The sequence below is a fragment of the Bombina bombina genome, chromosome 3, assembly GCF_027579735.1.
Source record: "Bombina bombina isolate aBomBom1 chromosome 3, aBomBom1.pri, whole genome shotgun sequence".
Lineage (NCBI taxonomy): Eukaryota > Metazoa > Chordata > Amphibia > Anura > Bombinatoridae > Bombina > Bombina bombina.
The window spans coordinates 1,231,149,994-1,231,161,138 of NC_069501.1; the positions used below are offsets into that span (position 1 = coordinate 1,231,149,994).

General features: G+C 38.0%; 1 protein-coding gene and 3 non-coding genes across 4 annotated transcripts; all 4 read right to left on the reverse strand.

The window, feature by feature from the left end:
- Nucleotides 1-1,609: 1,609 nt before the first annotated feature.
- RPS3 (ribosomal protein S3) lies at nt 1,610-10,781 on the reverse strand. Its single transcript, XM_053708712.1, has 7 exons — nt 10,654-10,781; nt 8,601-8,731; nt 7,910-8,003; nt 6,545-6,639; nt 5,681-5,868; nt 2,547-2,755; nt 1,610-1,682 (listed from the first exon to the last, which is right to left on the reverse strand). Exons 1-6 carry the CDS (start codon nt 10,681-10,683, stop codon nt 2,550-2,552), a joined length of 744 nt encoding a protein of 247 aa, XP_053564687.1. The 5' UTR covers nt 10,684-10,781; the 3' UTR covers nt 1,610-1,682; nt 2,547-2,549.
- LOC128655177 (small nucleolar RNA SNORD15) lies at nt 2,295-2,439 on the reverse strand. Its single transcript, XR_008401717.1, has one exon. It is a non-coding gene; the product is annotated as a small nucleolar RNA SNORD15 (small nucleolar RNA).
- LOC128655179 (small nucleolar RNA SNORD15) lies at nt 4,873-5,019 on the reverse strand. Its single transcript, XR_008401718.1, has one exon. It is a non-coding gene; the product is annotated as a small nucleolar RNA SNORD15 (small nucleolar RNA).
- LOC128655176 (small nucleolar RNA SNORD15) lies at nt 9,313-9,455 on the reverse strand. Its single transcript, XR_008401716.1, has one exon. It is a non-coding gene; the product is annotated as a small nucleolar RNA SNORD15 (small nucleolar RNA).
- Nucleotides 10,782-11,145: the final 364 nt, after the last annotated feature.

Genomic DNA, 11,145 nt, shown 5'->3' on the forward strand with positions numbered 1-11,145 from the left:
TATTAATTTAATTTGCCCAATGAGTATGACATAAATAATGCGTATTCAGCATTTAATTGTATAGTATATAGACACTCGCTGCACTTGTTTTTAATTTGGTTATTTATTTCACATCAGGAGTGTAGGGGTTAATGATGGGTGATAATTACGTTTATCAGGTCATGTGTGATCCCATTTCCTGTTTGACCTCTCCCCGTTGTTTTGTGATTGGTCACCTGCATGTATTAATGTTTGACATCTCATTTTGTTAGCTTGATAAAGGGGCAGGAGCCCCGAAATGTTGCTCAATAAAGACGCTGTTGCTTCTTATTGTGTGCCACCTGAGTTTCATTTTTACTTGATATACCAGGACCCTGGAAAGGGAGGTCCTCCAGGTGTGCACCTAAGTCTATTTGATGTAAGCTATACGTGATATTTCGGGAGAAACCGGTGGCCACTCGCAACAAGTGTGCCCTAACGTTTGTACCTGTTCGGGTTGGATACACCGACATGAACTTTGTGAGTTTTTATTAATTCTGTGTTTCTCATACATGGGCACCAATCAGCTAAGTTGTGGGCAGGGATCCCCCTGGCAAGTATCTAGATCCCTACTGACATTCGGAGCAAGAAATTTGGCATGCAAACTTTATAATGAAGATTTTAAAGTAGTTTTTACTTTTCTAACATCTTCAGTTTGAGATCTAGGTATCCTCATAAATGACACCCCCTTAAGTGGATTTTTGGAAAATGGTAAAACGTGTTTATTTTTAAAGAATCTAAATACCAATTTTCACATTTAACATCTTCGGTTTTTGAGATATAGGTATCCTCATAAATCACCCCCCTTAAAGGGATAGTCTAGTCAAAATTAAACTTTCATGATTCAGGTAGAGCTTGCAATTTTAAGCAACTTTCTAATTTCCTGCTATTAATGTTTCTTCATTCTATTCTCTTGTTATCTATTTGAATGTAAGCATAAGAGTCGGACCATTTTTTGTTCAGCACCTGGGTAGGCACTGGCTGATTGGTGTCTACAATTTGACACCAATCAGAAAGCACTACCCAGGTTCTGAACCAAAAATGGGCCAGCACCTAAGCTTATATTCTTACTTTTTCAAATAAAGATAAGAAAAAAAATTAGGAGTAAATTAGAAAGTTGCGCTGACAATCATGAAAGTTTAATTTTGACTAGACTATTCTAAGTGGATATTCGATTAATGGTAGAACACATCTTACTTTAATTTTTAAAGGAGAATCTAAATAACAAAATTCACCCCCTTAGGAAAGTAATTTCCAAAAAATCCCTCCTTAGTGGGTGCCCGTCATAAAAACAACATACCTCCCAAATTTCATTTTCCTAGGTTTAAGGCCACATCTTCTCATTGCATTTTATTAGCGGAGTTACACATGAACCAGCTCTAACTGGCTTAAATACACAATTAGTAAAAAGCACTGAGATAAGGGGGTAGTCTACTGAATGGATCCTGTCCACAAAAGCTCGTTCCTGTCTCCCCATGGATAGCCCTGATTTTACCATTTTTGGTTCATTCTAGACATACACCTCTCCGCTCCACAAGTTTAACATGCCATGTGTAGAGAGACAGAGGAAAAAAAATATACGGATCAACAATTTCTAATTTTTGTTTTTATTTTACAGATCTTTAGTTTGTATTCAAAATCTTCATGTCCTGACTTTCAGAATCCTAGAGAAAAAAATAAAAAATAGTTAGCTAAAGGAGCAAACCAATGGAAATAAACCAAGCATCTTAAAAAGGACGGAGTACACAAATTACCCATCAAATAAAATCAATAAAATGTGAAAAGATCAATTTAGGAAGAAAGTGTAAAAAAAGTTTAGAACAGAAACATTCATAAAGAAAAATAAATGGGAAATGTCGTTACATTGAAGTAAACCGCCTCTTTAAATTAAGTTGCTAATGTGCAAATTCTGGTGATCTTTATGCAGATTTCTGTAAGATTTAAGGGCTATTATAGCAAAATGACATGCTCTAAGTTGCTCCATGTAATTTTAGCACTAGTGACCCCCCACACCAAAGGGAAAAATAGCTAAAGTAGCCCTCGATAGCCAGAGGGAACAGCTGGTCCTAAGAGGAAAAACCGTAAAGCCCATTAACAGTCAAAGAACCCAGCTCAAGGCCGACAGCTCTCTCAAGCTCCCAAGTGGTTCTGTGTAACCCCTTTCGGGGGTATAAACAATTGCTGAGTCACTACTGATATAATTACATGCTTTAATGAAGAGCATATCTTACTTTAATGGCCTTTAACAAAACTACACTTCAACCAGAAAGTTAACACCTTCTCAGACAAATGCCTCAAGGTCATCATACAACTGGTATTCTTAACTCAATGGGCTAAAGCCTACAGCACAGAACGTGATGTTGACACAACCCACTGGAAAAGATTTACCCGTTCAGACTCGTCATCGTATCATCACTGAAGGGAAGATTCTATTATAATCTGTTCAAAAACATCAGTTTGTTGGGGAGAAGTGGCGCTTTGATCCATTTCTTACAAATGGGTGTTAATGAGAAAACGCATCAGCTTACCCATTATGCAGTGGGAACTGGCTGGGGCATGGCAGGAGGCTGAGGTGGCTGTTCTGGTTTAGTTCCCTTCTGCTCAGAGACTGGAGTTGTTGGCAGGATCTCTTCTTTGGGCTCCACAATGCTGACGTGGTCAGGCAGGGGCTTCTTGGGTCCAATCTTTCCACTTGGGTCCCAAGGCAACATAATCTTGACCTTTATGCCTAACACACCTGTGCAGAGAGATTCACATCTTTAAGTCAATACAAATGCTTTCATACATCTTCACTACTGCTTCTATTGTACAGACGATGGAGCATACACAAGCCTTTGTTAGTGTTCTCAGCAGCATAGAATTTCATTATTCTAATGCCTCTAACTATAGGGCTTAAAGTTTAGTTAAAAAAAAGTTAATGCAAGGCTTTAAAAAACTGCAGTGATGCTTAAAGGGACATGACTTATCCTCATGATAAGAGCATGCCATTTTAAACAACCTTCCAATTTACCTCTCTCGTTTCATTCTCTTGGAATCCTTTAAGCATAATAGGTAGGTTCAGGAGATGCCGATTGGTGGCTGCACATATACACCTTGTTATTTGCTCACCTATGTGCACTGCTGTTTCTTCAAAAAAAGGATACCAAAGGAATGAAGCAAATTAGATATTCGTGAACTGGCAAGTTATTTAAAGTCTAGGTCAATTTTCATCAATGAGTTCCCGGGTTTTAAAAACAGGGACACTTTCATTGATGAACATTTACATTGCACTGGATTTGAAGAAATACTTACCTTTTACTTCTGCAAAACCGGATCGCCGATCTCAGCCTCAGTTCCCCTGTACCGAGGTCAGAAATGACAAAACCGGCTTCCTCCAATCATGGCTTGCAACCCAGAGCGTCCAGCTCGTGATGCCCGGCTGTGATTGGAGGATGTTTCGTCATTGCTGTGGTCTACAGCAGGAAGGAGGGGGATCGTCAATCCGGCTTTGCAGGAGTAAAAAAGGTAAGTATTTCTTCAAATCCAGTGCAATGTTAATTTTCATCAATAAAAGTGCCCCGGTTTTTAAAAGTATTTTTAAAAACCGGGCACTCATTGATGAAAATTGACCTTCACTTTAAAATTGTATGTTCGACCAGAATCAAGATAGATATTTTGGGTTTCATGTTCTTTAATAGTACTTTGCATACGATTGGGTGCATGGTTATAGGCCATGCAACCGGCATCCCTTTCAACTTACAGCAGCCGCACTGCCTGTAGCAGGTGGTACAGCCAGTTGCTATAATGCCCACCCCAAGGACTATGACCACTTTATTAAGGATACACAATTCAACAAAATTGCACTGAATATAGTGGAAAAAAATTATATAGATAAGTTGTAAATCCCAAAAAAGGCTAAGAAGTTTAACACATTTGTGGCCCCAGCATGTAACAAGCTATTTAAAACACCAAGTTTCCAAAACGTCTATAATCCAGGACCACCATCAGCCTAGGAAATTATGTGCACAGCAGAGCCATTATTTCAAAAACAGCATTTTCTAATTTGTTAGAGCACTTCATTTTTAGACTAGTGACCCTTTAACGCCATGTTTAAATCCCCAAAGGGGTTAAACACACAGTAACACTGCTCTGTATCGCCAACTGTTTCTGCTTGGGACCAGTAGTGCTCTGCAAGTCCAGAGCTGTATTTCTGTGCGTTTAACCCTTTTGAGGGTTAATAAATTTAAATGGCTGCTAGTTTTAAAATGACATGTTCTCCTGAATTACAGCAAGTCATTTTTACTATAACGGCCCTTTAAGCAAAGTAACCAGTCTAAAGCAAATAAAAAAAAAAAATCCAACAACTTCGTTTTAAATAAAATGTTTTTGGAGGAAAAAATGATCTAAAAATGGTTTATTTTTAAGATACTATTTAACCCGGATTTCAGGATGAATAACCTTTTGGATTTAAATGTAATTATGTAGCAAGAGGCTGTATATTAACCCTTTCCTGACAGGACTTGATTGTCTACAGACTAAACAGATTGTAGGAAAAAAAGGATATTAGTTATAAAAATGTTGACGTGCTGCTAAAGATTAACTTATCTGCAATTGCATTTCTGTTTGCACTAAGTGTTTACTGTCCCTTTAATAATCATGGTCACTATCCAATTTACATGCACTCAGTGTTGCGCCCATTTTCCTGGACATTTATGAGTTACACGGTTAAGGCAGGAACATGTGAAGCAGCACAATGTATATTGCTCTTCAGACCCATCAGCATGTGCAGCTCATAACTATATCCAGGCTGATTGTATAAGCTTAAGGGCCGTTTTATGTGAATACAGTGTAATTATCCTGACAAACACCCCCTACCCTTCTCAGACAAATGCCTCTATCTCGATCAATGAGCAGGACAAAACTGATGTAGCGTAACCTTATACAGCAACACAGAACGTGACACTGCACAGGAACACGTTACACTGTTTGTCCTTTCTGACTTGTTTTGTATCATCACTGAAGGGTAGGTGGGAACCAGATGTAGTGTAGATAAAAGCCAATACTAAACTCATGCTACAAGTTTATTATGTGACAAGATGCCAATCAAATTACATTCGGACAGTGATTATTCAAATACAATTGTAAATACCACAACCATTTTACAACATGCACCTCTGGCACTGCTCTGTCTTCAAATATTTCTTGTTCTTTTTAATCAGAAAATAATTCTTCAAAGTTATTACCAACACTAAACTTATAAGGTAATAACTCTGAAAGGGGAGTTTTGTTCTTAAAAAAAAAAAACCCAGTAATACTGATTCAGATAAAGCATGCAGTTGCAAACAACTTTTCAATCAACTTCTATCAAAATAACATTTTCTTGGAATCCTTGGTTAAAAGCATATCTAGGTAGGCTCAGGATCGCACTACTAGCAGTTCTCATGACTGGCAGCTACACATATATGCCTAGTCATTGGCTTATCAGATGTGTTCAGCTAGCTCCATGTAGTGCACTGCTGCTCTAGGGCAGACTGGTCCCTTGTCAGAGCTGAAACAATTACGTTTAACCAATAGAATAATAAAACGAACTAACAGAAGACACTGGACTAGCTCCTAGAATCTTACTCCGGGCTGCTATTTTTTTAGGATAATCTCCATATATCTATATACAAATACTACTCACCCTGCCTCAGCAGTACATGGCGCACAGCTGTATCCACATAGTAATTGACGGGGTCTCCACTGTGGATCATCAAGCCGTCCACAAACTTCATGGACTTGGCTCTCTGGCCTCTTAGTTTGCCGGACACTACAACCTCACAACCCTTGGCTCCACTCTCCATGATGAAGCGGAGGACACCATAGCAAGCTCTAAAAATATGAGCAAAGGATCATAAGATTGATGTTACTAAATGGCTATCTGGACAGTCATTTATTTAACTCAAAATGTGTTTATGCATTACAGATTATTAATAAAATTTAAAATGTGCCTTCACTGAAAGTGTTTGTGGTGCACATTTAATAACCAAATAACTTTAAAAATGGCAATGCTATTGCCCACAATGTGCAATGTCCCATACGTAAGTAACTTGCACATATAGATGTATAGATCACATGAAAGACATTATGGTTTGTTTTAAAGACAAATACTTTTTCAATGTAAGGTGGAGTTGTTTACTGTGATTTAACAAGTAGCTTAAAATACTTTAAAAATGTGTACAATATGGGAACGTTTCTTCTCAGAAGTTTGCCTTGAACATTGTTCTTCAGACAACACTCTAACGAAGCTCATAAGCAAAAGCAGCAGCAGAACGCAACTCCCTAAGCTTATCAAGCATGAAAGAATGAAGTTGGACTCGTCATCAAATCATCATTGAAGAAACAAATTACTGCTCTATAAACAAACCATACAGGGATAATTTGACTTGGTGCTACTAGAACAGGGAATGCATCAATTGCAGGGAAGTGCAAACATGATTTAAGAATGGAGTAGGAAATAAGTTGACCATTTTACACTTTGCGCAAACAGTCTTGAATGTGCACTCACCTTCTCACGGCAAGACCTCCCAATAGTTTGTAGCGCAAGGATTCAGCTTGGGCAATGGCGCACAGACCCCTTGTGGCGACCTTCTCAGCATACAGCTGAAACATACATACTAAAAACGTAAGTTGCAATGTAAATTACTTGGCCCCAATAAATCAGATTCTTAAAAAGGGTAAGACAAAAATAAACTTATGATTCAGCAAAATTACAATTTTAAGAACCTTTTCAGCTTATATCTTAACAGATGACTGTTCTCTTTGGATCCTCTATAGGAGACAAATAGGTAGGTTTAGAAGCAGCAAAGCATTACTGGGAGGTTGCTATTAGACACATGACTTGTCATTGACTCACCTTGTTTTCAGCTAGCTCCCAGTACTACATTGCTGCTCCTGCAAAAGGATACAGAGAATGGAGAAAGTCTAAGAAATAAATCTTAAGTTGTTTAAGATTGAATGCTCTGAATCATGAAAAAAATAGTGTTTTTCATTCCCCTTTAATTTATGCTTGTATAGCAACACATGTCTTTAAATGAACAATTACATTTGAAATGCTTATACTTTAACAGGTTGGATGACAACATACTAGGCCCATAACCAAACGTGCCAAAAACACCATATACTTAGTAAGCTGCAGGCACAATACATTCTCAGAGACAGACAACTAAGACGCATTTTTCACAACATGGTGCATTTGAAAACATTTTGAAATTTCAGAACCCTTCTATGTACAAAACTGCCTCAATATCTACACGAAGAGATAAAGGGACATACGACTCAGTCCCATTCATTTAGCTACTGTACCTGTTGTGCTATCCCCACCAGGCAATGCAGGAGGGACACATTGCCAGTCATGTCTTGTATATCACAGGGAGATGTGGGTAAGTCAAACAAGTTTATTTTACTAAATACTAGACAAAGGAATATGAAACCCTTTATTCAATGGTAGAATACAATTTTAAACTACTTTCCAATTTACTTCATCCTTTTTTGGGGGGAGCCATGATGCACTTCTGGGAGCTAGCTACACATCTAATGAGCAATGAAAGGATTCATATATTCACAGCCAGCTAGTTCCCAGTAGTGTATTGCAGCTCATGAGCCTACCCAGGCATACTTTTCAACAAAGGATATAAAAACACAAAGCAAATTAGATTCTAGAAGTAGAATGGAGTTATTTAAAATTAAATGTTCTGCCTGAATCTTGAGTTTTTATTGCACTGTCCCTTTAAGTATGTTGCTTTAAAATGTGCATAAATTGACTATACCAGTCTAGTTTAAGAATTGAAATTACAAAATAAGCAATAAAAGCAGAAAGCTAATGGCTGTGCACATGTAAACCCTGTAGAAAGAAAAATATCAATAAACTTACTTCAACACTGCCCTCAGGAAATCCAAACCTCTTCTGAACAACTGCAGTCAGCTCACGGATACGGCGGCCCTTCTCACCCAGAACATTTTGGGTCCTGTATATATAAATATATATATTATTTAAGAGGTGCATCATTAACATAGTGGCATTGTTAACTGTGTGCTGAAAGTTATGTAGGGATCACATTCATGTTAGTAATACAAAACAATGAGAACCATAAAGTAAGCTTGGTATGACTAGCCAATAGGTTAAATATAGGGAATATAACCAAAATGTATCCATTACTTGAGTAGAGATAGCGCCCCCATATTTTACACACAGTAACAACCATTACAACAAACATCTAAAAGTGGGATGCAAGAATGTGACATACTAAACTGACTTTTTTGCACAGGACTTGAGAAATTGATAGAGACGTATTACAACACTTGGTGCTTTGGGAAAAACAACCTTTGTTATATAATTAGTGTGCAAACATAGCTAACAGTTGTGTCTTCATGTAAAGACAACATACCAGAGCTTGCAATATGTCAACTTTGAGAAGTACCTCAATGTAGAAAATTAGGTTAATTTCACATATTGTTTTGCAACGGCTCCTTTAGGAGCAGAACTCTAGAAAAAAAAAGTGCTACATGCACTAAATCTCTTAATTTATACTCTTTACAAAGTCTAATAGCCATAATGCCGTTACCTGGTAGCCAAAATAATAATTTCAGTCCTGGTTGGGGTAACTCTGACCTCCACACCGGAGTAGCCATCTTCAGCCAGCTCACGGGTCAGGAACTCATTCAGCTCAGCCTTGAAGATGCCATCAGCAACAAACTGTAGGGAGAGTGGTGGAAAATCTTAAACAATGTATCTATATTTACATGAAACCTAGTAATTCCCTTGACAATTCCCTAAATAAATTCACATGTAGCCTCAATGGAATCGGGAATGGTAACATTGAAAATGTAAAATGTATTTGCAAACTAAATACTTCAACACAGTCAAATTTGTCATTTAAAGGGAAACTGAGCCGAATTTTTTTTTCGTGAGAGCATGTAATTTTAAGCAACTTTCTAATTTACTCTTATTAATATTTCTTCATTCTCTTGCTATCTTTACATAAAAAAAGAATGCATCTAAGCTTTTTTCTTGGTTCAGAACTCTGGACAGCAGTTTGATTGGTGGATGAATTTATCCACCAATCAGCAAGGACAACCTAGGTTGTTCACCAAAAATGGGCCGGCATCTAAACTTACATTCTTGCATTTCAAATAAAGATTCCAAGAGAATGAAGAAAATTTAATAGGAGTAAATTAGAAAGTTGCTTAAAATTGCATGCTCTATCTGAATCACAAAAGAAAAAATTTGGGTTCAGTGTCCCTTTAAAGAAGTATAACTGTGGCCAAGCACCTTACCCTTCTCAGACAAATGCCTCAAAATCAATCAAGCAGAACATAACCCATGTAGAGCTGCCAGACAGTAACACAGAACGTGACACTGATCAAGTAAACTCTACAGCGCATGTCCATTCTGACTCGTCATCGTATCATCACTGAAGGGTAGAAATGATTGGCAAAAACAGGAATGTCATAATTGTACATTTCTATACATAAGACCGGGCTTGACAAACCCATCAGACAGGGGAGTGTCTGGCTCCTAGTATTTTACCCCTGGCGCTAACGTTTTCAGGTTATGCTACATCAATCTATATACAAACTCCACTTTCTTGCTCCTAAATATTACTGATTTACCAATCCCTCATTTAGGATATCACAGTGAAATGAAAATATGACCCAAATCACTATCCTTAGGTATTAACCATGGCTTCTGGAACACTGGAGAAAGTCTCCAGAATTGTGTTGTGAGGTAGGTTTCAATATATCAGTATATATCCAACCTTGTTTAACAAATCAATTTCTTAGGGCAAAAAGTGTCCCAATTATGAAACAGACTGCTATAAGAAGTGAAAACATTCCTGAAACTAGACAGACTTTATGGCTACATAACTAAATCTGTATTCAAAATGTAAGGCAATGAGCTATATAAGATATGCTGTGCTGTAAACTCTTCAGATACACTATACAAGCCCAGATTTGCTAGTCTGCACTATAAATGAGCAAGAGCATGGACATGAGGTGGAATAGTATTTAATCAACACCCCCAGTATGAAAAAAAATGTGTTTTTAAACTGTTGCCACTGAGCATGTGCAGAATGGTTGTGACTTACTACTCGAGGCTTGATAATGCTATATACATGAATAGAATGTGTTTACCCTTTATTGCTGCATAAAGATACACAACGATTTGAATTGACGTTAGAATTACAACCAATTCGTAATGTCAGACTGCAATCACCAAGGGCTTCTGTGTCACACAGATTTAGCTTACTTTATTTAGAATGTTATTACCCGTTACCACAGCTCCCAAAAACCGTATAGTGTGTCAAGCAGATCTGTATTACAGCATTAGCTGAAGGCCATGGCTCACATAACTGTATAGCTGATCCCAATGACATTAATATACAGACGGCCACACGCATACAAGCACATCGGGCTACATGTCCACCAGACACTAAGGCCAAATCTAAGCCAGCAGTCCCGGGCATTTTCAATCTGCAACCATCCGCACCGAACACCACATAATGACCTCCCTGATGCGGCTACTCAGATCCGCGACAGCCCACTGCACATAAATCAATCACTATTTAACTGTAACACAAGTCTCTTGAAGGGATAACACCGCTAGAATTTACCTACCTTCCTCTTCTTAGAGATTTGCACCGCCATCTTGCACCGTGCGCTGAAAGGAAAGGGAAAACATTTCCGGCGGAAGTTACTATATAGTGTCAGTATCAGCAGGAAGCAATTAGCCTGATTCGCGATTCCTCACGGGAAATGTAGTTTTATTGTATCTGTAAAGTAGGAGTCAGACTCAGATTCTGTAGTTGTAAGAATTTGTGAAGAGGCGTGCCATTAGCAAGCAATCATCAAGTATGTGAAAGCAGTAAGCACCGAAAACCGGTATATTGGTCAAATAGTAGGCACATCTGTACTATGCATACAAATACTTTTTAAACAGTAGAAAAAACAGTTTGCATTTAATATGCCACATTGTAATTTATTTGCTGTATACAAACTCGGGTTATAGAGAACGCTTCTGTAGTTGTTTTGGTGGATCCAGGACAAAATGACTCGCCCGCAACATTTTTAAATGTTGTGGGCAGGATCAGGGACGGGGCTTAAAAAAGA